This window comes from Leuciscus leuciscus (genome assembly GCF_965113295.1).
Source record: "Leuciscus leuciscus genome assembly, chromosome: 16".
Classification (NCBI taxonomy): Eukaryota; Metazoa; Chordata; class Actinopteri; order Cypriniformes; family Leuciscidae; genus Leuciscus; species Leuciscus leuciscus.
This window is the reverse complement of record NC_138740.1, coordinates 18,505,845-18,533,452: the sequence shown is the minus strand read 5'-3', so window position 1 is coordinate 18,533,452 and position 27,608 is coordinate 18,505,845. Positions and strand designations below refer to the sequence as shown.

At 38.0% G+C, this 27,608-nt stretch overlaps 1 protein-coding gene across 5 annotated transcripts in view; it reads left to right on the top strand.

Annotated features, from left to right (window-relative positions):
• Window positions 1-27,608, top strand: part of tenm2b (teneurin transmembrane protein 2b) — a 349,866-nt gene that overhangs the window by 261,659 nt on the left and 60,599 nt on the right. For all 5 annotated transcript variants that reach the window (XM_082140873.1, XM_082140876.1, XM_082140874.1 and 2 more), the window contains 2 exons: window positions 11,252-11,477; window positions 26,749-26,987. In XM_082140873.1, coding sequence (XP_081996999.1) covers window positions 11,252-11,477; window positions 26,749-26,987 — 465 coding nt within the window. The remainder of the gene's footprint in view (window positions 1-11,251; window positions 11,478-26,748; window positions 26,988-27,608) is intronic.

The following is a 27,608-nucleotide window of genomic DNA, read 5'->3' as shown; positions in this document are numbered from 1 at the left end:
CTTGGATGAAAGAGATCCTACTGATTTCGCTGATAACCTTTTTGTCATTTTTGCCTAAAATATTTATTTTGTATTAATATGCTAAAACTAATATTAGTAATGTATTTTTGCCTCCAAAAAACAACAACAAATGTCCTTGACTTTTGTGAAATCTGTTTCTTAACTTAAGTGTGTGTGTGTGTGTGTGTGTGTGTGTGTGTGTGTGTGTGTGTGTGTGTGTGTGTGTGTGTGTGTGTGTGTGTGTGTGTGTGTGATATGCTTTAAAGCTTTATTTAAATACATTTCTACATTTCAGATTATTAATACTTGTTTACCTTATTAATTATATTTTTCTTATTTCTTACCTGTGCATTCAAAGTAATTTGTTTAAAACATAACACATCATTCATGCAGACACCTATAATAGATTAAGTATTGTAGTTTTCAAAGGTCTGTGTTTCTGGTGTGTGGTTTTATTTTATTTACCCACAGTGAAATGGCAAATCATTTCAGAATAATGCAATTTTGTTGTTTTTTTCTTTTCAACCTTCTTTTCTTGTGTGTGTTTTGTTTTGTTGAATATTATCATACCACATAAATGCATGTAATTAATTTGTGTATGTGTGTGTGTGTGTTTTATATATATATATATATATGTTTTTTTTTTTTATACCTAGTGGTATAAAAATTTTATTAGGGATTCTTTTTGCTCAGTAGTAATGATATATACACATTTTACATTCAAAACCTTTTTTCCTGTGTGTGCTTAACCTATTATACTCTAATCTATTCTAATACATTAAGTAGATACTTCACTGGCATAATCAGAGCAACTGGATTTTTAGAATAATGCTTTATAATTATATTCAAATAATTGTTACATCTGGGCAATTAATCAAATAGCGTGAGATTGTAATTATTCACCACATGAGTATGACAATATTAGGCTTTTTTTTTTTTTTTTACACAGAAAATCTTTTATTAAATTGTATAATTTTAAATATAAAATATTTTTTCACTGCTTTCTCTTGTTCATACATAATGAAACCTGATGCAGGATCATGGGAAAGATATATTGTGTTCTACACAACCTAGCAAACAAATGAGTATCTGTTTAATTGAATTATGAAGGCTTTGGTGATTCCAGTTCAAATATATTAATATCAAGCTTTGACACCTTTTTAAGTTAAGAGTGTTAATTAACTATGAGTCTTTCAACACTCTTTGAAAACATGCAGAATGAGAAAAACCTTTGATATTTATATCTGTCGTTTTTTTTTATCAGTCAGCATAGCAGAAATAATACGGATCATATCTTATCTGCAGCGGCTTCTGAAATGGGTCATCATTTTAGAGAAGTGAAATTACAGGCCTATCTTTGTTTAAGAAAGGTGGGATTATTTACCACAGATGTTTGCTTTTTATATTCAGTAATCCTTTCATAATGAAGGTTCATTACATGACACCAGGCATTTATATTACTCCTGTGTGCATGTGAAACACTTGCAGATATTTAATACACAGGCGATCATGCAGGCGATCATGAACTGTTTTACTCCTCCTCTGAAAACTTAAATCACGGTCAGCTCTAAGAATGTGTGAATTATCACAATTCATCATGAGTAGAGGAAACTCCATTATCTCTGTGCTGACTATTCTTTTTTTAATGTTCATTTGGCAGATATGATAGCTGATAAAACATTTTTTTTTCATGTTTTGGATGATAACTAGTATGATGGTTGATTTGTAAAAGAAAAAAAAAAAGAAAAACAGGTTTATAAATTACTTAATTATTATTTTCTCTTGTATGTTATGCAACAATATAGAAATTTTGGCAAATAAAGTAGGTTTTTAATTATTATATAATTGTATTACTAACTAGTATGATGGCTGTACATCAAAACAACTTTTTCTTGCATATTTAAGTTAAATCAAATATATTCCTGGTTGTTAAAAAAATAGTTTTGTTTTTTTAATCATGCAAAATTCAGGCAAATATACCAAATATACTGTTTGCATAGGAAAATAAAAGATTTTTAAAATAATGCATATATTTTTATTTAACTTTCAAATACTGTATGCATGTAAATGTGGTTTTGATGCACAATATCCGTCATACTAGTTGTTAATATTAATAATTATATTATAATGAATTGGCTGTAATAAAAATGCTATTGTATCTGCCAGAATTTCTATGATGCATAATGTTCAATGGTACAGATGAATAATTGTGTCATTTTTATACCTAGCACTGAAAAGGAGTGAAATGAATAAATAAATAAGCCATACAAGTTTCTGTCTAGGCCTAATACTGATATACTGAATATAAAAAACCTGATATTGGTCAATACTGATATGTTGTATCAGCACGGCCATGACATGCTGTTCGACATACAGCACAGGTTTGAGGTGGCAGCAATGCTCACTCCCACCCCTGAAGCAAGAGTCATTGGTATGCACTGATGTTCTTCTCCTCGGCGTGCGTGTGTGTGTGTGTGTGTGTGTGTGTGTGTGTGTGTGTGTGTGTGTGTGTGTGTGTGTGATTATGCTGCAGTGAGACGGGTCGTGCTCAAGCCTCTCAGTCTCAGAGGTGTCATCCACACGGGCGAGGTGTGCTCGGGAACCAGAGCTTAACCTGCGTCTGGGAGACCTGTCTTGTCAGTTCACTTGCTCTTTTTCCCATCCCTCTCTCCCTCAGCCGCTCCCTCCTCCGCCAGTTTCTTTCCTCTCTGTCCTTTCCTTCCTCTCCATGTCGAGTCATCCTGTTCACCCAGTTTTCAGCCCTCCGTGCGGCTCGACGCTCACAGCTCCTGGAAAGAGCTTTGCTCTTAGCGTGCTAATGCCGCAGATAAATAATTCATATGTGGTTTCTGTGTCCTTTTTTTGCTATTTCTGGAGTGTCTTGACTGTGGGAAAAAAATTATAATAAGGAAATTGGTGGAGGTTTGTGTTATGACTTGAATGTTTGAGTTCTCCTTTCTCGGCTGTGAGACAAATAAAACGGTTTCATTTGTGTCAGTCAAGCATCTGAATAAATTGTATATTAGGCGACCTAAACATTAGTGGTATAATGAATGTAATTGTGATGCATTCGTGAACGTGTTGAGGATGCGTTTGGGTGACATTTGTAATCAGAGTAGGATGTTATTACTCCCTAATTAGTGGAGGCAAGTGTCTGAGACTGACCAAACAATGTGTTCTGAATAACGATTAACTTTCTTTCTCTCTTTCACTCACTTAAATTATATATATATATATATATATATATATATATATTTTTTTTTAATGAATAAAAAAAGAATTACTGTTTTTAAACAGTTTCTCTGAATAGATCAGTCTTTGGTCAGGCTGAAAGATGTCTCCACCCCAAACTCACACCATTGGCAAAGCTACAGTGTTAGGCTTAATTGGATAGCGATAATTAATATGATATTGACAATAGTGTTTACACTTTTGGGGGAAATTAAAAGGACAGTTCACCCAAAAATGAAGATATTTTGAACAATGTTGCTAACTAAACAGTTTTGGTGACCACAAAAAAAACAAAAAAAAATAATATATATATATATATATATATATATGCAATATAAAATTTAAAAAAAGAAGAAAGAAATTAATTCAGGTTTAGAACGAGATGAGGGTGAGTAAAGGATGACAAAATTATATTTTTGGGTAAACTATCCCTTTAATTACAAAATATATTATTATGGTTGTTAATTAAACTGGAATAGGAGAAAGTATTTCAGTTTCTAAAAAGGACACATTTCAGCTTTAAATCCTAGAGCTAAGATGGAGAAGAAGGAAAAAGGCCAGCTGGTGTCCAGCACTGAGCTATTTTTGTCCATTCTGGATTCTCAGTTCTTTAATAACACAGGAGGGAGACATCAGCTGATCTCACTGTATCTCTCTGCATGCAGATTTGACTTTTATTGAGAATAAAACCGCTTGATATGTCAAGACAGTGTATTGTATTGTATTTAAAATGAATAATTAATTGGTCAGAAAGTGTGGGAACACTGCCACTGTCGATGTATTAGTGGGAAAGACGTTACACTTTACACGTGAGAGCTTGAGAACTTGTTATTAAAGGGTATTGACAGGCACACAGTCAGTTTCGTTGTTTATGCTTCTCAAACTAATGTACGGTCACGATGCTCGTCCTGTCACAATTTAGCAGTTTTATAATTTTACTTGTATTTTTTTTATGTTGAATAATGATAAGATTTTATATTGCACATATACATTTTTACATGTTTTTATAGATATTTTTTAGATATTTTATACATTTTGATGATTTAAAATAATTGTTTGTTTTTGGTTTTTGTGTCCATCAACTTTCCAAATATAAAAATAAAAGTAATTTATTGAGATGAAGTTCCTGTCATTTGTAAAATATGAACAGATTCATTACCACAGTGTAAAGGCCTCATTATACTTCTGCGTCGGACCTACGCCGGAGCCTATACGCCGTAGGCAACGTGTTGGTTTTAATTTATACTTCTGCGTTGTTGTCCGCGTTGACGCACCTAGGGAGCATGTGAAACCCCGAGGGAGGGGTTCTGGCAGACCAATCACAGCGCTTGCGTCCGCGTAGAATTGACGAGTTGTTACATTTTTGGAGAGGTGCACGTCAGGGTACGCCGAAGGGTACGCGCGCTACACACAGCCTACAACGTAGCTACGGCGGCAGTTCGACGCAGAAGTATAAATAGGCCTTAATGTGATAAAAACTAGCCTACTGTTCAAAGAATTGGGGTCGTAAGATTGTTTAATGTTTTTGCGATTTTTGACATCTTACTGTATGCTCACCAACGCTGCATTTATTTGATGTGGAAACCATGATTCATTTTTTGATATAGGATTCTTTGACGAATAGAAAGATTAAAGAAACAGCATTTATTTGAAATATGAAAAAAGAAATATTTTGTAACACATTTGAGTAGTTTAATGCATCTTTTCTGAATAAAATAAAATCTTATTGATCCCAAACTTTTGAATAGCAGTGTATAAACCATTTTGGGTTGAATTTCCAGGAAAATACATTACTTGCATCATGACATGACAATAGGGCAGGGGTTCTCAAATTTTTTGGTCACTGCCCCCCATTAAACCTTTAAAAAATCTACAGCTTGTGATGGGGTCTGCTGGAGAGGTGCTTTTCTATGGAGAGGAGCTTCTGTTGGGCTTGTTCAGACTGTGACAATCCAATGGTCTGAAGAAGAGCGATTCAGTGGAATTGGCGTTCAGTGGCGCTTTATAAAGGCAGAGTGCCAAGCTCACTTGAATGCCGTTGCAACGGCTGTTTTCTTTCCTTTTTTTTTTTTTTTGCTGATCTGCCGGGCACCCGCCCCTGCAGTACCTGTGTGCCCAACACCCCCCGGAGGGCGCGCCCCCCACTTTGAGAACCACTGCAGTAGGGCAATGTTTTTGGCTCAGCTCCAAAGGCAGTGTGTGCTGTAACTGTGTAGTGCTCAGTTCCAAATGAACTGCAGTCGCACTTATTTTTATATGTTTTGCAATTACTGTTTCATATATTAGTTCTGTGTCCACACGTTCTGTGTTCATACCTTCAAATGAAGGTGTGAACATGTTGTTGACAAGGTTCCCATACTCCCACTCAGTAGACCTCTGAAATATTGTTGGTTGTCATATACCGTCTAGCCAGATCTGTCGAGCGAGGGAAAGAAAAAAACGGCGGTTGGTGCGTGGAGAATTAGTCTGAGGATGGATGAAAGACAGAAGGTGGTTGGCCACCAATCATGACACCTCATAGCTCTCTCCTTTTCTTTCTCTTTCCCTCTCTTTTTTGTAAACACTCAACTCTATAGCACAGAGCTCAATTACCCCCGCTCTGTCTCCAGGCTCCTCCTGCCACATTTAGATTGTGTCTTTTATCATTCCAAATTGACATTTATGCTTTTACTCCTATTGTTTTTCCACCGTTCCCACCGCTCATGTTGGGCAATTTATTTTAATCCCTGTCATGGCATGGCCTATAGCCTAGCAAAGCTTGGCTGCAGTAATTTTACCATTGCCATGCGCTGGAAACAAGAAGCTGCCATGCAGAGCTGTTGTCCCATGTCTCTTCCTCCATTCCTCCGCCTGTCTCACCAGCACCAGCTCATTTCTTCTGGCCCGTTTACTCTCTATCGCATCTGTCTTTCTCTTACTGTTTCTTTTTACACTCTTTTTACTAATGTTGTAGTTAAAGCTGGTGTATTTTTTTCAATGCTAAAATTGTTTATATACCAACTTAATGTGCAAAGACAACTATATAAATAAAGTAATTGTACTAAACAAATAGAAATGACAACAAAATTATAAATATTAAAAATAATAATAATCCATACAAAGCAGTTTCAACCAATGGCATGATTTGAGTTTGGGCTGAGACTGTCTCTCTCTCTCTCGCTCTCTCTCTCTCTCCCTCTGTGTGTGTGTGTGTGTGTGTGTGTGTGTGTGTGTGTGTGTGTGTGTGTGTGTGTGTGTGTGTGTGTGTGTGTGTGTGTGTGTGTGTGTGTGTGTGTGTGTGTGTGTGTGTGTGTGCGTGCGCCTGGAGGCGTGGCAAGAGACACATTTTCGATATTATTTAGCTTGATTTCCGCACGACGCTCATGTAACTAGACAGAGGAAGCTGGAAATAAATGATATTCTCCACTATATCTTCATAGCAGTTTCTCATTTGTATGCCTTGAATGTAAATGTGTCTTTTTTTTATCTTTTTTTTTTAGAAAAGGACAGGCTGGCAGGAAGAGCAGGAAGTTTCAAATCAGGCGAATAGGCCTTTTCTGAGCCCACATAGAGTCGCTTTCCCTGTGTTGCTTGTCGACTATTTTGTCTGCCTCCGCCGTTCGCTCGCTGAATCAAAACTCAATTATTCATAAACACTGCTAAATGGTTAAGAACGGAAAGCGGAGGGAGAAAGAGAAACAGCCTTGTGAAAAGAGAGAGTGATGGAGGCTGGTAGGAAATAAATGGATGTCAGTGGAGGACAGAATAGCTTCACAGCTGTTTTGTGTCCCAATAAATCAAGGTTTTATGAAGCTCGTGTTGAAGCGGAAGTTTTGACAGGGAACGAGCTGCAGCAAAGCAGAATCTGTGACCTTGTGTCATGAAAAGGATTCTTTCTCAGCCCCTAATAAAGCCATTTTACTTTTAACAGAACTCAATCCAGGGTGAAATTTTGTTATTTTCTTTATTGTGAGAAGAGAAGAACCACCTTGACTGTTTTTAGTCCTAGTGCTTTAGGTTTAGAATAATGGTTTTACCAAATATTTGGCGCTGATAGGAGCTATCGTTATTGGCAAAAGTTATTTTAATGTTTATTTTAATTTATTTAATTTTATTTAAAAAATACATTTACATATAAAGAAACATAAGAGCATGGTAAATTATATAAATCTGAAACATGTGTAATATACACAATACCAGGGCCGTAGCTAGAGGATTCGGGGCCCCCTGAAAAAATATTGATGTGGGCCCCCACCACCCTCCACCAATATCATATACTGTAAATAGATGAGCATGGAGGCCCACATATAACATAAGATGGTGATGTTGTTTTAAAACCTTTATTTTAAAAGTTAAATGTTTATATAAAAATTACAACTAATAAAAACTAACAAAAAGCAAGAAATTGTTAAATAATAATAAAAAACAATAAAAAAAAAGTAACAGCAAAATGATGGGTTTTTTTCTCCCATCAGTCTGTTATAATTCATAAATCAAAAAGTAAACATTTATAAATTGACAAGAATGCAGTCAAATTTAAAAAATAAAATAATTTATTGTCTTATTTTTTAATATAGATAATATGGAACTGGTAATACTATTAAATAAATCGAATAAATGTATTCATCCAAGTGCAGTGTGTTGTATTTGTGTTTTCTTGATGTAATAAATACATCATCAGCCGGCAGGTCAGGTGCATAATGCAATGCGTCGTGACTTGTGTAATTTTTTTTTTTTTCAATATTGTAAAAAGACAGGAATTTTGACCACGTAATCATTCGGTCGATTGTGGTGCACACCGATAATGAAAAGTGACAGTACCCGGCTGGCTGTAGACGGTAGTTTTCTTATTCCCAGCGAAATAACAATGCAACCTGTCTTTAAGAACGTCTTGATCGACTGGGATACAACAACTCTCCTGGCCTCCCTCTCCTTCTTTTCATGGCGTTTCTGGTACCCTGATTTATGTTTTCTTTATCCCCGACATTTTTCAGTCAGTCAGTCAGTCTCCTGCTCTTCCGCCAACTTCATCGTTACTTTCAGGCAGCTGCTGCCGCCTCAACTCTGATTGGTTCTGTTCACGAGCTGGGGTGGGACTTACAATTTTATTGGGTCCATCTGATGTTTGTCACTGACTGAATATTTAATAAATACTTTAGATCGGAATAAACCATTTTTAGGGAGGTAAGATAGGTAAGAAGCAGATATTTGGAATTTTTTTTTAACCAAATTGCATGTTTTTGTGGTTTTCATTTAAATCTCAGGCATACAACTAATATAAATATTATAATTATTCATACAACAGGGGCCTATATAGTATAACTGCTGCATTTTGCCCCCCTGGGCAGCGGGGGCCCCTATAATTGTCACCACCTTTCACCCCACTAGCGACGGCCCTGCACAATACTATTATAAAATAACATGAAAAAACAAGACTTAAGTTTTCATTCATATCATTCATTTTAAAAACATATTATAATTATAATTTAATTTTTTTCCTTTATTGCGACAGGATAGTATAGAGTAGACAGGAAGTGAGGTGGGAGAGTGAGGGGGACGGAATCAGACAAGGTCCGTAAGCTGGGACTCCGACATATTATAAATCTGTAATTTATATAGTTTCGCTCTTTAGTTATATGTATTAGGCAGAATCCACTATTGGTCGACCTCTAGTCCACTTGTTTATGTTCAATTAAGTTGCCATATCATCCGTTGGAGGAAAGAGTCTGACAGCAAATTCATAGCTACCCTGGCAATCAATATCTGTTTCCACGGGCGTCTTAAACGACCCCCTGTCTTCTGCCTCCTGCTTGGGTACGACGTGCACATTACATTGAGAGATTTTGTATTTAAGCTCTTTCCCGTAACTCTGTACTAATATCAGTAGTCGCCTGTAATCTCTGCATTACTGTACTGACTTTAGCGCCGTTCCCTGGCTGTGCACCGTGAGCTCCACATTCTGTATAATGGAGGCGCAGGAGCGGCCCATTGTCCCTCCGTGATTGCAGCGCTTCACACTGAGACCCCTGGCGAGCCGTTCTCACATGCGAACGAGAAGAAAATCCCACCAGCGCCCTCCTTCATTTGGCCATTGAAGGCCACTGTCACAGGCTCCCATTCACAGGGCGCTTCTTCTGCGCCTGTCGCATCAATTTCCTCCGACTACGCCAGGTCCCCTTGAAAAAAACAAAGAATGAGGCCTCAGTTGTGGCAGCGCTTTGAGCCCATAAAAGCACAAGTTCCTCCATGCTTTTGTTCCAGTGTGTGGAGAGTGGCCTGGCTGGTTTTCATGGCCATGTCATCAGGCGATAATCCAGTGTTTTGAGCACCATTGTTGGAGCCGGAGAGTTCCTCCAGAGTTCCTCTGGTGCTGTAAGCTGAGAGAGCAGGGCTTTGTGCCCGGCCGGGTTTTGTCGCGCTCCGTTTTTAGAGCGCTCTGACACACTGCATGTAGAGAGATTACACAGCCCTGGCCCTCAGACCGTAGCCGATCTCCCGTTGGTCTAAAATCCTCTTTCATCTCGGAACCTCTTCTTAAGGGACACAAAGGCACTTTTGAATCCCCTGCTTTCACCTCTTTTCACAGGCTCCTGGAAGAATTTGCTTCCGTTTACCTCATGCACTGATGTCGGGAGGTGCGGCGGAGGGTGTGAAATGCGCATTATCATATTCGCTGTGCTATTTGCAACCGTTACGTCGAAGAAAAACAAATAAAGGTGGAATATATGACAGAAATAAACCCAGACCTTTTGTGGTAGTTCATGTGGATAATTGATTTTTTACATTTGACACTCAGGAATGGAGACTCATCTGTTAAACCTCTAGGCACGCTTGACTGCACTATTTGTTCAGAGACTGTCATGTGGGGCAAATATTTTCATTTATGTGCTGTGAAAAATCTTACCTTCCAATGTATCTCAGTTGTTAACAGGCTGAGATAATCACACATTTTTCTTTCATAAGATAATTAAATGAACACCTATCCATGCCTAAATCATAAAACACTGCAGGCTGTTTTTATTATTATTGTAAAGTCTCTAAATTATGAAGGTTTTGTTTCATAATTTAGGTTATATTGTATTATTATATAATACATTACATTATGTTATTTTGTATTATAAAGATTGTTATATAAAATAATAGTCATATGAACATGAAATAATAGTCAGAAAAAAAACTATTTAAAAAAAAGGAACAATAATAAGAGTGCCATAATGAACAAAAAGAAGCAATTTGATGCAGTTGCTGACATTTAAATTTGCAAAAAGTAAGATGACATTCTGCTAGCTTGTAATGTAAATAAATGAGATCTTTATAAAAGAAAAGCAGACTACTTAAATAAAGTGCATATAAATATCAGTTGTCATGCTACATCTCTTAATAATATGTCTTAGTGAGATGATATTTAAATGCTTAGTTTAATGATCAAATGCGTAGTTTTTATGATCAAAGCTCTATAGTCAATCATCAATGTACAAAGATGTACAAATAAACATTCCTCAAAAGCCTGATGTATCATATTTAATTTATTGTCAGAGTAAATATTCTAGTAAATGTTCATCTCATATAACAATATAAATATTCTTTCTTTTACTTTCTAAAAATCATTGAAGATTTCACAGCAAAAAAAAATCTTTTTTTTGTAGCAAGCATGTCAGGAGATAGAAGGCAAATTCAATCTAATAAATTCTAATTCAATCAGAGAATTCAGTTTAATAAAAATCCAGACTTGTTTTATTTTTCCTCCTAGCAATAGATTTTATCAAAGTCTTCTTTTTGTGTCTGCTTATCTTATTATCCATAATTGATCCTACTCTCAGTTGCAAAATGTCTAGCATTTCACCTCTCCTCCTTTGGGTTACAATCATTTCATGCATGGCTACAGAACAGTAAACAGATTACAGCTGCATTGAATCAAAGTAACCTGAACAACTTGATGTTCCGAATCTGTGGTCTGAAAACATTTTACAGACAGCATCCTATGAGGCAACATAAAGAAAGAGATGTTCTGTGATTGATCGCTCTTTTCTCTCTCTTTCAGGTGCATCCGGTCATCACAGTCAGACCTCCCTTCGACCTCCTCTGCCTCCCCCGCACAACCACCACCAGTCATCGGCTAATTCCCTCAATCGCAATAACCATGCCAGCCGGCGGAACCTGCAGAGCCACGCACCTACCGCGGCCGTGGCAGATGGACCCTCCACCCCTGAATCCGTCCAGCTCCAGGACAGTTGGGCTCTCAACAGCAGTGTCCCGCTGGAGACACGGTTAGTTTCACAAATACACCAAAAGATTCCTGCTAGGGTTTCTCAGATTCCTTTTTTGGAAAACTATAGAGCTATTATCCATTTTTATTGGCTGCATATAATGATGTGTGATGTGGATAAACATGCTTTCTAGTTGTCATTATAGTCATTAATGATCTTTTACCCGTGTATAATGTTCTAACAAAGGGAATGGTTTTGTCATATTTGTTTTGTTTTTTTATCTGAATAGAAAATTCTATAATAAAAATTATATTATTAAGATTATATAAAAATAATAAATAAAAATGAATAATTATTAACTGTTAAATTATTTTCATTTAATATGTTATAATTTATTTAAACATATATATTTAAATATATTATGTTATAATTTCATTTGATTTCATAAATTAAATTATATGAAATAAGATCATATATATATATATTTGTTTTGTGATTACTGATATTATAATATCTATCTATCTATATATATATATATATATATATATATATATATATATATATGTATGAAGAGTTTGGTTCCATTGAGTTCCTGCTAAAATCAGTATTGTATCTGGTCGGTATTGAAAAGTCCATTTAAAATTTTACGTAAAATGCGATATCCGCCGTGATTTTCTGTCATGTTTTCTCCCTTTCTATCCAAACCGCGACAAATGCCAGTCTCCCTTCTCTGCAGAATGCCATACATCAGCTAAACCAATCACAGCGCACCATTCCACGCATTGTAAACCATAACGGCGGCTCTTTAAATACACCCGGCTTCCTAGTTTTTCTTATCTACATTGTACTTTTCGATCAACAAACAAAAAAAAAAAATTATAATTTTGACGGCATTGATGAACCTGTGGTGGTTTCTGCGGTGGGTAAGAAACGTAAGGAATCGAAATCAAATAATTTACGTGAGGAGATTAAGAAGATGAGGCACTCGGGAGGAGGAAAAATGCCGGCTGTTGCTTGTTCTCACACGACAGCATCAAACTTCTGTCACGCTGACACATTGACCCCAGGGGATCTTTTGAAAAACGTTCAATTGTTTTATTCAAAGTCAATGAAAACCGAGCAGGACCAAGCCATTTTACAGCTGATCGCCATCAAAAAAGTTCAGCGGCGACGTCCCAAGTTTGACAACAGCGATATGCAGAAGAATAGGGAGGTCACACTCACAAACGAATACCATTTGCTGATTGAAGATCATCCGACACAGATGTTATATTAATGCAATGGATGCAAAGTATGCACAAGACAACAAATTCAGTGTGTTAAAAATTAATGTGATTTTTATTCATTATTTAAAACTTGAAGCAGAACTCTGGCATTACTCAACCCATAGCCCGGTTGAGCAAGGTCACTGTGAGCTATTGATAGCTATTCCTTTACCCATCAATAGCTTGTTGTGACCTTGCTCAACAGGGCTATGGGTTGAATAAAATCTTATAAAAAATATTTTAGGCCTACAAGTGATATGATTGAACAATATTTCAATATGAACAATAACTTTAATATTGATTCAATGGATTAATTGCATTAAAAAAAAAAAAAAATTATCATGGATTTATTGCATTTGGGGGGGGGGGGGGAATTATCCGTTTTTTATAATAAATCTTTGAAAATCAAAATCTGGATTTGAATTTGTTATGTTATTATAACCTAAAAGTGCTATGTGAAAGTTTGAAACAGAAAATAGTGGTTTTCATCTTGCCACTTTTTTGGTAAAGAAAACACATTTTTACTCAAATTAATCAAAATGGATTTATTGCGTTTTGGAACCAAACTCTTCATATATATATATATATATATATATATATATATATATATATATATATATATATATATATATATATTATATAATTCATTTTATTTTTTTAGATTTTGGAAATAGATTTTTACAATTATATTTTGGCAGTCACTGCATGTAATTAGCCCCCGGTCTACAGGGCACAGACACAAACGTCTTATATCACCACCCATTAGTCACAGCCTGTCGCACTCACACACACTGGATTGTGTCTGCTGGGTCTCTGTGGGTTGTACTTGTGTTTATTTACTGTGTAGTATAGGGTATCTTTTCTTGCAGGACTGGAGGGTTGCTCCCCTTGACTCAATAATACTCTCCTCTATTGCTGAATGCACTATTTATGAGACACACACTCTTTTCGTCAGAACATTTCTTGTTCTCTTTCTGTCTTTCTCTCTCTCTTTTTTTCGGTTCCCATCCCCCTATCGTTCAGATGTTTTATTCACCAGGTGCTCCGATACACACCACAAACCAGTTTCTTTAGTACCCCACCCAGCACCACGCTGTGTGTCCAATACCGTGTCAGCATATGCGTTCACTCCACAGAATCCATGAACACGTATAAACACACATTCGCACACACTCCACGTCCATCAGCACCAGTCACCGTCTATCTCCACAGATACCTTCCTCTCTCTGTCTCTCCGTCGCTCTCTCCCATAAAAAAAACTGACACTCACTTTCAGATGAAGCAAGCACCGCCTGAAAAATAGGTCATGCGATGGCACGCATGCAAAACAGGACTGCAACGGCGAGCACGGGATACGAGAAGTTCTGCTTTGAATGCTAGAGTGCTAGCAGGAGAGCGAAACGAGGCCATATGGTGACAGATTGGTTGAGAGTCACAGAAAGTGAGGAATGTGCAGCTGTCACATGAAATAGAGCGTCTTAGTGGTCGGGATTTTGTAGCCGAGGGGACCGCAGGTGGAGCAGGCAAAAGTTCGGAAGGAGTTTTTACCACCGACACGCAGCTGCATCACAGTTTTGAGCGGCTGCAGGTTTGCTTCTTCAATATTCTCCATGCACACACAGGCAAATGCACTCTCAGATCCTTCAAACGTATCAAGCTGCCTCCAGACGTTGGGTGGACTACCCACAATCCCCTGACACTTCAAAGCTCTATCCTTGGCTGGCAGATTAGAATGACTTCTTTCAGGGCATATGGATGTGACCTCCAACAGCCTCTACCTCATATTGCTTTGTCTGTTAGACAGCCCTGTCTGCCACAAAGTGCAAACCCAGCACTTCTCACGACAGTTTAATGAGATAAATACCATTGGGTATTTACAGTGGCAGTTTAGAGCTACTCTAGCTCTGCCATCTTTTTGTAGTGGAGAGTCGGTGGGGTGATTTGACCCACTATTTAATGCTGCTGTCTGACCTGTGGCTGTTTGGACTTGTGAAGCTAACCTTTAAAGAAAACAGTTAGCAAATAAACTAAAATGTTTAAAAAATAAAATACATGCAATATAACAAAATATAAACTATATAAACATATTTAAAAATATAAAAAGAAATAAGCTGCTAACAAAACGTTGCTGACTGACTTAGTGCATAAATAATACATAAATAGTGAGTATTTACATTTAGCAGACGCCTTTGTCCAAAGCGACTTACAAATGAGGACTAAAGCAAGTGAGTCATCGTGAAGAGGCAAAAACAACACAAGAAGTGCTCAAAATACAAATTTCAGGCATTGCTCAGAGTAGCATAAGCCAGACAAGGGAGGATTAAAGGAAAAGGAAATGTTTGTTAACACTTTATTTTACAGTGTCCTTGATACATATGTTACATGTGTTTACCATAGTAATAACAGAAAATTATGCATAATTACATGCAACTAACCCTTCAAACAAATCCTCATCCTACCCTAACCCTATATTAAGTACATGTAGTTAATTAATATTACTCAGTACTTAAATGTATAATTACACTGTAACAATGACACCCTAAAATAAAGTGTAACCAATTTTTTTTTTTTTTTTTTATGAGGTTAAGTGTTCACGGAAGAGATGAGTTTTCAGTTATCTTTTGAATGATGTCAGGGATTCTGCATTCCGGATGAGGGTGGGGAGATCATTCCACCAGCATGGAACCGTGAATGAAAATGTTCTGGAAAGTGATTTTGTGGCTCTCTGTGATGGTACCACGAGACGTCGCTCATTGACCGATCGTAGGCTTCTGGTAGGGATGTAGACTCATAGGAGCGAGTGAGAGTAGGAGGAAGCTGACCCTATGATAGATCTGTAAGCAAGCATCAATGCCTTGAACTTGATGCGAGTGCAGCGAGTGGTAGCCAGTGCAGAGAGATGAACAGAGGAGTGACGTGGGGCCTTTTGGGCTCGTTGAAGACGAGACGAGCTGCAGCGTTCTGATTAATTTGTAGAGGTTTAGTTGCACATGATGGAAGTCCAGCCAGAAGAGCATTGCAGTAATCAAGCCTAGAAATGGCCAGGGCCTGGACGAGAAGTTGTGTTGCATGCTCAGTTAGGAAAGGCCTGATCTTCCTGATGTTGTGCAGTGCAAACCTGCATGATCGAGCTGTCTTTGTAATTTGGTCTGTGAAGGTCAGCTGGTCATCAAACGTTACTCCAAGATTTCTGACTGACCCTCACTGGGTGATTGATGATGAATCTAGCTGGATAGTGAAGTCGTGCTGCAAAGACGGATTGGCAGGGAGGACGAGAAGCTCAGTCTTTGCCAGGTTGAGCTGCAGGTGATGTTCCTTCATCTATGCCGAGATGTCCACCAGACAGTTTGAGATACATGCAGCTACTTTGGGATCATCTGGTTGAAATTAGAGGAAGAGCTGTGTGTCATCAGCATAGCAATGGTAAAATAACCATGTGCCTGTATGATGGGTCCTGTATGTAGTGTAAATGAAGAAGAGGAGGAGTCCAAGAACTGAACCCTGAGGAACCCCTGTGGTCAGTTGATGTGCTTTGGATACCTCGCCTCTCCATACAACCCTGAGGGACCTACCTGTGAGATAGGACTCAAACCAGTGGATGGAAGTTCCTGTGATGCCCAGTGATGAGAGGCTGGACAGAAGGATCTGATGATTCACAGTGTCGAAGGCAGAAAACAGATCCAGGAGAATAAGAACTGATAATTTGGAAGCAGCTTTTGCGATCCGTAGGGCTTATGTGACCGACAGTAATGCAGTCTCGGTTGTATGCCCTTTCTTGAAGCCAGATTGGTTGACATCCAGCTGGTTGTTCAGAGACAGTAAAGATGAAAGCAACTCGTTCAAGTGTTTTCGCAATGAATGGTAGGAGAGAGACAGGTCTGTAATTCTCTACAAGTGATATGTTTAATGTTGGTTTATTAAGCAGTGGAGTTACCCAAGCCTGCTTGAATGCAGTAGGGAAAATGCCAGTATGGAGGGATGAGTTGATGTGTGTGAGTGCTGGTAGAAGTGTGGGAGAGATGGCTTGTAGAAGGCATGAGGAGATGAGGTCTAGAGGGCAGGTGGTAGGATGACTGGAGAGGAGAAGTTTAGATGCTTCTTCCTCGGTTAGTGGAGAGAAGGAGGAGAGAAGGTTTTTGGCTGTGGGAGAGGTAGGTCTGGGTTTCCTGTGTGTGTGTACCTGAGAACTGACTGCTGATAGTTGTTGTTTTGTTGGTGAAGAAGTTAGCAAAATCATCAGCAGTTAAAGAGGAGGTGGGTGGTGGTGGACAGAGGAGAGAGTTGAATGTCTTGAAAAGTGTTCGTGTGTTAGAGGCGCTGTTGATCTTGTTGTGGAAATATGACGATTTTGCAGCATGAACATCCACAGAAAAGGAAGAGGGCAGAGATTAATACATACTCAGGTCAGATGTGTCTTTTGATTTGCGCCATTTCCTCTCTGCTGCCCTGAGTTTGGTCCGGTGTTCACGAAGAACCTCAGATAACCAGGGATTAGAGGGAGTAGCGTGTGCTGGCTCGGAGGAGAGAGGGCAGATATTGTCTAAAGAAGAAGTTAAAATTGATCATAAGATAGCCGTTGCGGTATTTACATCCAGAGATGAGATTTGTGATGGTAGGGAGAAATTGAGCGCAGGTCTCGTCTGAAAGTAACTGGTAGGAAGGTTGGTGGTGCACGGGTAGTGAGTTGTAGATTGAAAGTAATGAGGAAATGATCTGAAACATGGAGAGGTTTCACCAAAAAGTTGTCTGTGATGCAGTTGCGTGTGTAAACCAGATCCAGTTGGTTGTGAGTACCTGTGGTGATGAGCCGTTTGATGTCGAATGAGGTTAGGAGAGAGATGAAGTCTGTTGCATACGGCTTCTCTAGATGAATGTTGAAATCGCCAATGACTACAAGTGGGGTGCCATCCTCAGGGAAATAGGACAGCAGCACATCCAGCTCCTCTACAAAGCTTCCCAGGTGACCAGGGGGATGATATATGACTACAATATGGATCTTAATGGGAGTTGTAAGTGTAATAGCATGATATTCAAACGAGTTGTTATTGCATAGAGAAGAGAGAGTTGAGTATTTCCAATTGTTAGAAATGAGAAGACCTGTACCCCCAACCCTCCCAGACTGGCGAGGGGTGTGAGAGAAAGAGAAGTTGTTAGAGAGAGCAGCAGAGGTTGCTGAGTCTTCTGGACGAATCCAGGTCTCAGTCAAGCCCAAGATATTAAGAGTAGATTGAGATGCAAAGACTGGAATGAAGTCAGCTTTACTGACTGCTGACTGACAATTCCATAGACCAACAGAAAGAGAGAGGGTGTGTGTGAGGATGAGAGAATGGGACGCAGATTAGCAGTATTGTGCTGGCTTCTGTGCGTGATGAGAGAGCGTTGTCGAGAGACAACAGGAATGTACTGAAAGCACATGTTGAGTAAGGGAAATAAGATAAAAGTGGGAAAGAAAAGGGGAAAAGAAGATAATTAAGTACCTTACAGGTGTCCTTGCTCGGTGGAGTCGCACAGGTAGAGTCACAGGTCTTTATCCGAGTCGGTCTTTACCCGAGTCGGTCGAACATGAGAGCTGAACGCTCTCTGAGCATGACGCTTCTGCGACAGCGCGCACACTACATAATATAATGCTTTCAAACACTTGAATGAGGACAGCTGTCCCCGCCCTTGCAATTAGCACAGCAAAAGTAAATATCCCAAAAATGGGAGAAATCGAAACTAGCTGTTGGACAGCGCTACACTTAATATTCGCGCTCTCCCCATATTCACAGACTGACCGCTTGTTTTTTTGTGATTGTTGCGGGCAAAAATCCTTGATTATGCGGCACGTTTTATTAAAAGATGCGATGGAATATGCGGGATATTTATGCAATTTTATGCGATGAAATTGCGGGAACTTGCAAAAATTGCGGGAACCTGCAAAAATTGCGGTTTGATGAAAAAGAGAAAAAAAAAAAATTATTCCCCCAACACTCTGTTCTCACTTGGTTACTACCTTAATGTAAAGAGTCATTTCGTATTACTTCCTATGATAAGCAAGCATACTACATCACAGAAAGTGCTGGGAATATTTAAGTTCTCATCTTGTTTTATTTTAGACCTTAATAAACACATGACTCAAACTTACAAAACATTGATGAGTCAAACAAGTTCTGTAGATTTACAAAAGGAATATGCTACAACTTCTGTAAAAATGAAAAAATAAAATATAAAAAAATAAAATGTGTGCTTCCTGTTTTACAGAGGTAACTATACAAAACAGTACAACATAAGTGCTTCCAATGCACAAAGTGCAATCTCTTACTGTAACATAAATTTACATACTACTAGTATACTTACAACTGTAATAACATCGCTTCATAACGTTCCCATGGCAACAAGAGAATGGCTGCTCTTGTGTGAAGTAAACGCAACATTTTTCAACTTTCTGCTAATATATATGTGACTTTTTTGCAATGAAAATGCGGGGATTATGAAATCATGCAAGCCCCGCATATTTTGCGCGCAGAAATCGGCTAAAATGCGGCGTATTTGAAAAAATGCGGCCCCCGCATAAATATGCAGACTTTGGCTGATTATGCATTGAATTATGCGATCGCATAATTACGTTTTTCTGGAGGGACTGGTTTTATAAGGCATATTCTTTTAACATTTATTGATAACAAACTTCATTCGAATGCTGTCTATAGGCACCATCGCACGCAACACAATATAATAGGCAATATGTTAATAATATGCTTGTCATTTCTCTGTGCCGGTCAGTCTCACAATTGGACCTTATTATGCACATTTTCCTAAGTGTATTGGTCCAAATGAACAGACTCTGTGACGACCGTTCCTGGTTTTGCTGGGTTTCAGCAGCACAGAGGGGAAACTCCAGATGCTCGAAGGTTTGAAAAAATGCAAGCTCACTGTGCAAGACTAATTATCTTATGAAATATGATCTCCATCGTTATCTCCCGTCAGCGCATAAAAAATGGCCCAGTTCTGAGGAACAGCAGAGGGAAGAAACTTTTTTTACTCAAACTGTTTTCCTCCGGGACGTCACACCACCATCAAAATCTCAACCGAGTGCTAGCGTGAGTGTGTGTTAATAGCGCAGCATCAGAGTGCACTGAACACTTGAGCTCTGGGAACTCTCCTCCATAGTCTTGAGATTTAAGGCTCCTTTTCAGGAAGCTCAGTATTTATCCAGAAGAAAAAAAATCTGGGCCTGCCACAGAGACGGAGCCCAATTAGAGGTGGTTTACTTGGCCTAAAACTCCTGCAGTGCCCCCCTGAGCTGGAGCTAATGACGGTGTGCTCCATCTTAGTGGACGGAAATGGGAGACGATTCTCTATTAGGCGTCAGGGAAGAGGTTGTGTGTCTGCCTGCTGTCTCTTTCTTTTCTTTTCCCCTTCTATTGCTCTCCCCGTGGGCTTGTTTGAAACACCGGTGTCATTTCTCTCACTTGTTCTGCACATGACTTGTCATCCGCTAACAGGCCACGAACTTCTCCACAGAAAAATAGAAGAAATTCTTGCCTCTCCTGCTCTGAATCTCAGCTATCACTTACTGTTTTTGTTCGTCGCCAGATATAATCGGCGGAATCATTTGGAATCTGCATATGTTTTGCACAGATATTTGGGGGAAATCTTTGCAGAGAATTAAACATGGTAAAATGTGTTAAGCTGAGAGTCCTACATGTTCAGTGGTTGCAGAAAATATATACTCTACTGTTTAAAAGTTTGGTGTTGGGTAAGATTTTTTTAATGTTTTTAAAAGAAGTCTCTCATGCCAACCAATATAATATTGTGAAATATTACAATTTAAAATAACTGTTTTCTATTTTATTATATTTTAAAATGTAATTTATTCATGTGATGGCAAAGCTGAATTTCCCCAGTTTTCAGTGTCTCATGATCCTAGAGAAACCATTCTAATTATGTGACCCTGGACCACAAAACCAGTCACATGGGTCAATTTCTGAAATTGAGATTTATAGATTTATATATACCGAAAGCTGAATAAATAAGCTTTCTATTGATGTATGGTTTGTTAGGATAGGACACTATTTGGCTGAGATACAACTACTTGAAAATGGGGAATCTGAAGGTGCAAAAAAATTGAAACATTGAGAAAATCGCCTTTAAAGTTGTCCATTTATGTTCACGATTGTGCTGCATTCACTCACAAAAATAAATGTTTATATATTTATGGTAGGAAATTTACTAAATATCTTCATGGAACATGATCTTTACTTAATATCCTAATGATTTTTGGCATAAAAGAAAAATCGATAATTTTGACCCATACAATGTATTATTGGCTATTGCCACAAATATACCTGTGCGACATGTGACTGGTTTTGTGATCCAGGGTCACATATGTTGATTTGCAGCTCAAGAAATTTCTTATCATTATTATAAATGTAGAAAACAGTAATATTTTTGTGGAAACAGTGAGGCATTTTTTCAGGATTTTTTAATGAATAGAAAGAACAGCATTGTTTGAAATATAAATATTTTGTAACATTATGAAGTCACATTTTATCAATTTAATGCATCCTTGCTGTAAAAAATATAAATATTACTGACATCACTAATAAATAAATATTTAATAATAAAATTATTGTATAATTTCAAAATCTTTTAATATCACTGTGCATGTATTAATTCTGTCTTTTATTGGAGTTGTGGTTTACATCTGTGCTGATGAACTGTGTGATGTTGTTTTGTACTTGATGTACTTGTACTTGTAACTGATGAGTTACAGACTTACTTGAACTGCTGTTTTTTCCTCACTCTCAATGACCAGAGTGTGGACGCTTCAATTCTCACATGGTACAAAAAGGAGATCCGTTGTGCGACATTATTTTCTTAAGTGGATGGGAATCACTCTTATCTAAACACTTCACTAGCTGGAGATGGTTGAGAATAAAGTGGGCAGGATGTAACAGCCTCAGCTTGAGGTTTCTGAATGCTGCCACTGCATTTTATATTGGGGACAATAGTAGATCGATGTGCTGTAAGAGAGAGTCTCCAGTGAGTTCTTTCAATGCCTCAACATAAAACCATTTTTTGGTTGGCTGGGATTCCTGGAGGCATTTATCATATTTTGAGTTTGTGGAAATAAACAGCAGACTTGCCTGTATGAAAATACAATATATTTTGGACGCTACATGCAAACAGTAAAGGACCTTGGCCCTGTAAAAAAATTTGAACACCAAACCAGAGGCTTCGTCACTGATTCGGAAATCCCAATTAAGTGGAATGTTTTGGACAGTTCGGACTGTTTATATATTTGTGTGGAATACTAATTCACCTTGAGAGATGTTTGTGTTTGTTTGCATTCTCTGTTAAATCTCATGTTTGCTTGTTAATTGCTCTGGACCTTTCCTCTTCTCCCACAGGAGGAGAAAAAAGGTGTTTACTGTGAAAGTGAGAATTTTTGCGGCTTTGCCTTGCTTTTGCTTATTGCCATGTTTCTCGGTCGTGCTCTGTTTGCGCTTGTTGGTGTGGATGGTTTGCTGGTGAGATGTCCCAGTAGGGCAAGCGTTCTCTGATTGGCTCTCTGTTGTTTTTTCGCTAACACAAGTTAGCAAGTTTTTATTTTATTTTTTACAAGCAAAAACTTGACATTGTTAAAAGTTTTAGAAGTAATTATAAGCATCATGTGTTACAACAGGGACCTTTCAAATTCACTGTGATGAAGAAGCTCTAGGAATTCATATTCTGCCATAAACCGTGATAAACATAAAATAATGTAAAAAAAAAAGTATATATTCTTGAGGAATTAATGTGATTTTATGTTGGAAGTTGAAAAAGGCATTAAGCAGTAACACTTCAGCTTTGAAACCAATTTGTGCATAGACTATCTATCTATCTATCTATCTATCTATCTATCTATCTATCTATCTATCTATCTATCTATCTATCTATCTATCTATCTATCTATCTATCTATCTATCTATCTATCTATCTATCTATCTATCTATCTGTCCGTCCGTCCGTCCGTCCGTGTATATGTTTAATGCAATATAATCTTCAAACCTTCTAGTGAAAAAAGAATAAGATGGAACATCAATTCATTTACCTTCTGTATGCCGTTTTACTGTTAGTGTCCATCAGTTAGCTTTCCGTCACACATGTGATCACCACAGGGTCTGTCCTGTTTGTCTTTGTATGTGTGCTCATTAATCAATATGTGTGTGAACTGAACCTAAGTGTTGTTTCCATTACCTTGTAGATGCAGTTCAGGGATTAATGACTGTGGGTCACAATATGAATATTTTGCTACAATAACACTTTTATTGGTTGCTTTTTTGTCCCTCCTTTTCGGTCTTTCTCCATTTCTCCATCTCCGTCTCACTTTCACAAATCTCTCCCCCTTCTCTTCTTCCACGGCACTGTAATGTAATTTGAGGGTTTGAGGGTTGACACTTTTAAGGCTTATTTTAAGTTGATTGTCAAACCATATGATGAAATATGTTTGGACCTCATATAATTCTAGAATATAATCAAAGTAGGACAAAGTTTCATATTCTGTGCATTGTGTTATTAAGCTAGATTGGTAAAAAGATTGTTTTCAGACAAATTGTAGAGGCTTGAATGAGTTACTTGAGCCAGAGCTTGTCCACAGATGACCGTGTCTGCCCAGTGAGATTGCACTGTTTAGAGCAAGGCCACACACACAAAGTAAAGGCAGTGGAGTAGGGAATGACAGATTTTCTCTATACCCACTTCACTGCTCTCATCCAGCTCATATGAAAAACACAGTTCAAACTCAGCCACTTATTCTGCTGTGAGTTCGAACCATAGCTGTGCAGGACCCTGACTGCCATTTCACAACCTGTTACTTCTTTCCAGCCCTGAAATGAGCAGCAGGAACCGAATGCAGAAAAGATTTTTAAGAAAAATTCTCTCTTTTTTCCCCCCAACCTTGCCTTTCCAAAGGATAGGATTTTCTTCTGTGGAACAGAAAAGATGTTCAGAAGACGGTTCACGCTGCTCTTTTCCATAAAGTTAAAGAATACAGTGACCAATACACTCTTATATACAGGTGCTGGTCATAAAATTTGAATATCATCAAAAAGTTGATTTATTTCAAAAATTCAACTTAGCAGGTGAAAGTAATATATTATATAGACTCATTACATGCAAAGTGAGATATTTCAAGCCTTTATTTGTTATAATTTTGATGATTATGGCTTACAGCTTATGAAACCCACGAAATCAAAATCCCAGAAAATTTGAATATTACATGAAATCACACAGTAATTACACAGTAATACCATGGTCATTGAACTAGGTTTTGGTTCTTTTGGCAGTGTGGGCAGGTGCAAATCCTGCTGGAAAATGAAGTCAGCATCTCCATTAAGCTTGTCTGCTGAAGGAAGCATGAAGTGCTCTGAAAATGTCCTGGTAGACGGCTGCGTTGAGTGGACAGCACTGTGGACCAACACCAGCCGATGACATGGCTCCCCAAACCAACACAGACTGTGGAAACTTCACACTGGACTTCAAGCATCTTGGATTGTGTGCCTCTCCATTCTTCCTCCAGACTCTGGGACCTTGTTTTCCAAATGAGATGCAAAATTTGCTCTCATCAGAAAAGAGGACTTTGGTCCACTGCGCTTTATTAAATCCAGAGTCAACGCAGACGTCTACCAGGACATTTTCAGAGCACTTCATGCTTCCTTCATTTTCCAGCAGGATTGAACCAAAACCTGGTTCAATGACCATGGTATCACTGTATAATAGTCTAGTCTATATAATATATTACTTTCACCTGTTAAGTTGAATTCTTGAAATAAATCAACTTTTTGATGATATTCTAATTTTATGACCAGCACCTGTATAAAAAACTCAGTCATAATGACCACTTTCATATTTTTATAGTGATTTTTCCTTTTGGAGCTTGACAGCTCATCACTTCATTCCTTTATTGTATAAAAAAAAAAGGAAAAAAGAAAGTCATACGACATACACTAAACTTTTTTTTTAACGAAATTAATACTATTATGCAGCAAGGACACATCAAATGAATTGAAAGTGACAGGAAAGGCATTTATAATATAATTTATATTTCAAATAAATGCTGTCTTGTTCTTTCTATTCATCAAAGAAACCTAAATATTAAGCAGCACAACTGTTTTCAACATTGATAATGATCTGAAATGTTTCTTGAGCAGCAAATCAGCATATTAGAATGATTTCTGAAGGATCATAATTATGACGCCGAAAACTGAAGTAATGATGAAAATTCAGCTTCGCCATCACAGGAAGAAATTGCATTTTAAAATATAATAAAACAGAAAACAGTTATTTTAAATTCTAATCATTTCTCAATATTACTGTTTTACTGTATTTTTTTATCAATTAAGTAAGCCTTGTTCAGAATAAAATACCTCTTTAAGAATAAAACACACCGACCACTTTTGATTGGTAGTGTATTAGTGACATGAAGGTGAGTAAATGGTGTCACGTTATTCTAGACTGTTAAAGGAGAACTCCGGTCAATTTTAACGTTGAGCTCATTTTTTTGTAAATTTGGAGTGCTGTCAGTACAGAGAACAACGACAAAAATCGGTGTTGCCTACACCGTGTTATCCTCTTTTTAAAATTTGCACCCTGTTGACTTCAATGGGGCACGTTTTAAATCTGCTTTTAGCCTCTTAACATCCTTGATGTGTCATTACAAGTGCCCAGCCATTGTGAGTGATTCCTTCAGAGTGAACGCGGTGAATCTGACTGCAGTAGATGTGAAAGATATGAATAAAAATTAAGTTAATTCAGCCAGCGCACATACCTGTATTTTCTTCCTGTTTTCGGTCGAAGTCCACAGTAGTCGATTGTCGAGTTCACGCACGTGATCATAGATACTAAACCTATGCGCGTGAACTCGACAATCGACTACTGTGGACTTCGACCGAAAACAGGAAGAAAATACAGGTATGTGCGCTGGCTGAATTAACTTAATTTTTATTCATATCTTTTTGTCGTTGTTCTCTGTACTGACAGCACTCCAAATTTACAAAAAAATGAGCTCAATGTTAAAATTGACCGGAGTTCTCCTTTAAGCAGGTTCAGCTCAGATCTAGCGATAGATTTGTTGCTGAGTTTTGCTGGCCAGTGCTCATGGTTTGTTCTGGCTGTGGGCAGCAGGGAGCAGTTGGATGCCTAGCAGGGGGGCAACAGAGAGGCCTGGTGGAGTCTGACTGGACCTCCTGTCCCGAACAAGACACATGGACAAAGATCTGAGGCTGGTTTAGCATAGGACCTCAGCCTGAGCCAAACCTAGTGCTCATCAAAGCTTCCTGGTCAACTGTCATCTGCTTTCATCCCCTTCCCATCTGCCCCCGTCCCCAAACACGCACACACACGTTACCCCTTTCAGCCCACCTTTGTCTCTGTTCACCATGGCTATCAGATCTGGCATTATTTGCAATAACATTGCCATCCACCTTATCATTTGACCTCTCATTTTATGTCTGATGGTCATAATCTTTTGAATTATAAAGGTTTGATGCAGTCCAAGGTGATTAGAACTGTGTTATTCAGCATCCTACTGAATCTTAGCAAGAACAGGGATTTAACAACAACAAAAATCAATTCTCTCTGCTGAGCAGTCGATTGGAGTTGTCTTTATGATGCATTCAGTCTACACTGCTAGTGCACAAAGTAGTAGTCTAATGCCTAATACTTTTTAAATGGCCAGAGATGTGTTAAATGAGCCTCATTTAAAGCTATTATGTACAAATTGAACTCCTGTTTGTTAGAAAAAACTACAGCATGAGAACGAAATGAACAACATGAGCTTCTGAAAAATGTGAATGAAACAAATAGCCTACTCCCCCATTAAACACGCTTAAACGGGCTTCTTTTTAGTCATTCAGCTCATTAAATAAGTTTTTTTAAGATTTATCAAAGCCCAGTAAAGCCGTGGGCATATTGACAATTTTCCGAACGTTTAGACTAGTGATACTGATAAGAAAGAGATTTGTCTTTTGCTGGCATTAGTTCAGATTAACAGCTGAGTCATGTTTAAAATGAGTCATGTTATTGTTCTTTTTTCTTTCTTCTTGTAGGCACTTTCTTTTTAAGACACCGTCTGGGAGCACTCCTCTGTTCAGCAGCTCTTCACCAGGTTATCCCTTGACCGGTGGTACCGTCTACTCCCCACCACCCCGACTCTTACCCAGAAACACATTCTCCAGGAGTTCCTTTAAGCTGAAGAAGCCCTCCAAGTACTGCAGCTGGAAATGTGCCGCTGTGTCTGCGATCGCAGCCGCCGTGCTGCTGGCCGTCCTGCTCTCTTATGTCATAGGTATGTTCTTCAAAGCACTGTTCTTTATAAAATTATTATGCTGTACTATACAATAATTAATTATGTTACTTCACTAAGGCATTGTCCAAAAACGTATTGTTGCAAATTCATAGTTCGTAAAATTACTTGGTCAGCATCGGCTTCATTTTTGTGCCGACTTTGCAGATTGTGCATGTCATGCAACATGCCATTCATTGTTTGCCATGGGTGATTTTGTCCCCAAATAATATGCAACTACAGGGAAAGTGTCTCTAGTTGTTCAGATGGAGTTTTAATGTCATTAGTAGGTATTGATGGCAACACCTAAATGAATGGCAGTCTGGCACTTGAATTTGTTTTGCTGAGAGATAGTATTAAATGTGATCATCCATTTTCTTTGCGCTGTCCTTGAGGATTTACACTTGAGGCATGTTAAAAAACTCACTTGTTACTTTATAAGCAATTTATAATTTAGCATGATGCAAACAGTGATATTTAATTCACATTTTACAGTTCAGTCATGCATAATTAGCTCCTGAACTGAATTCACGGATCCTTGATGGATCATTTATTTCTGTCTAAACAATAAGTCAGCAACCACGGCATGATGAATAAATTAATGTAATTAGACACTCCTTAAAT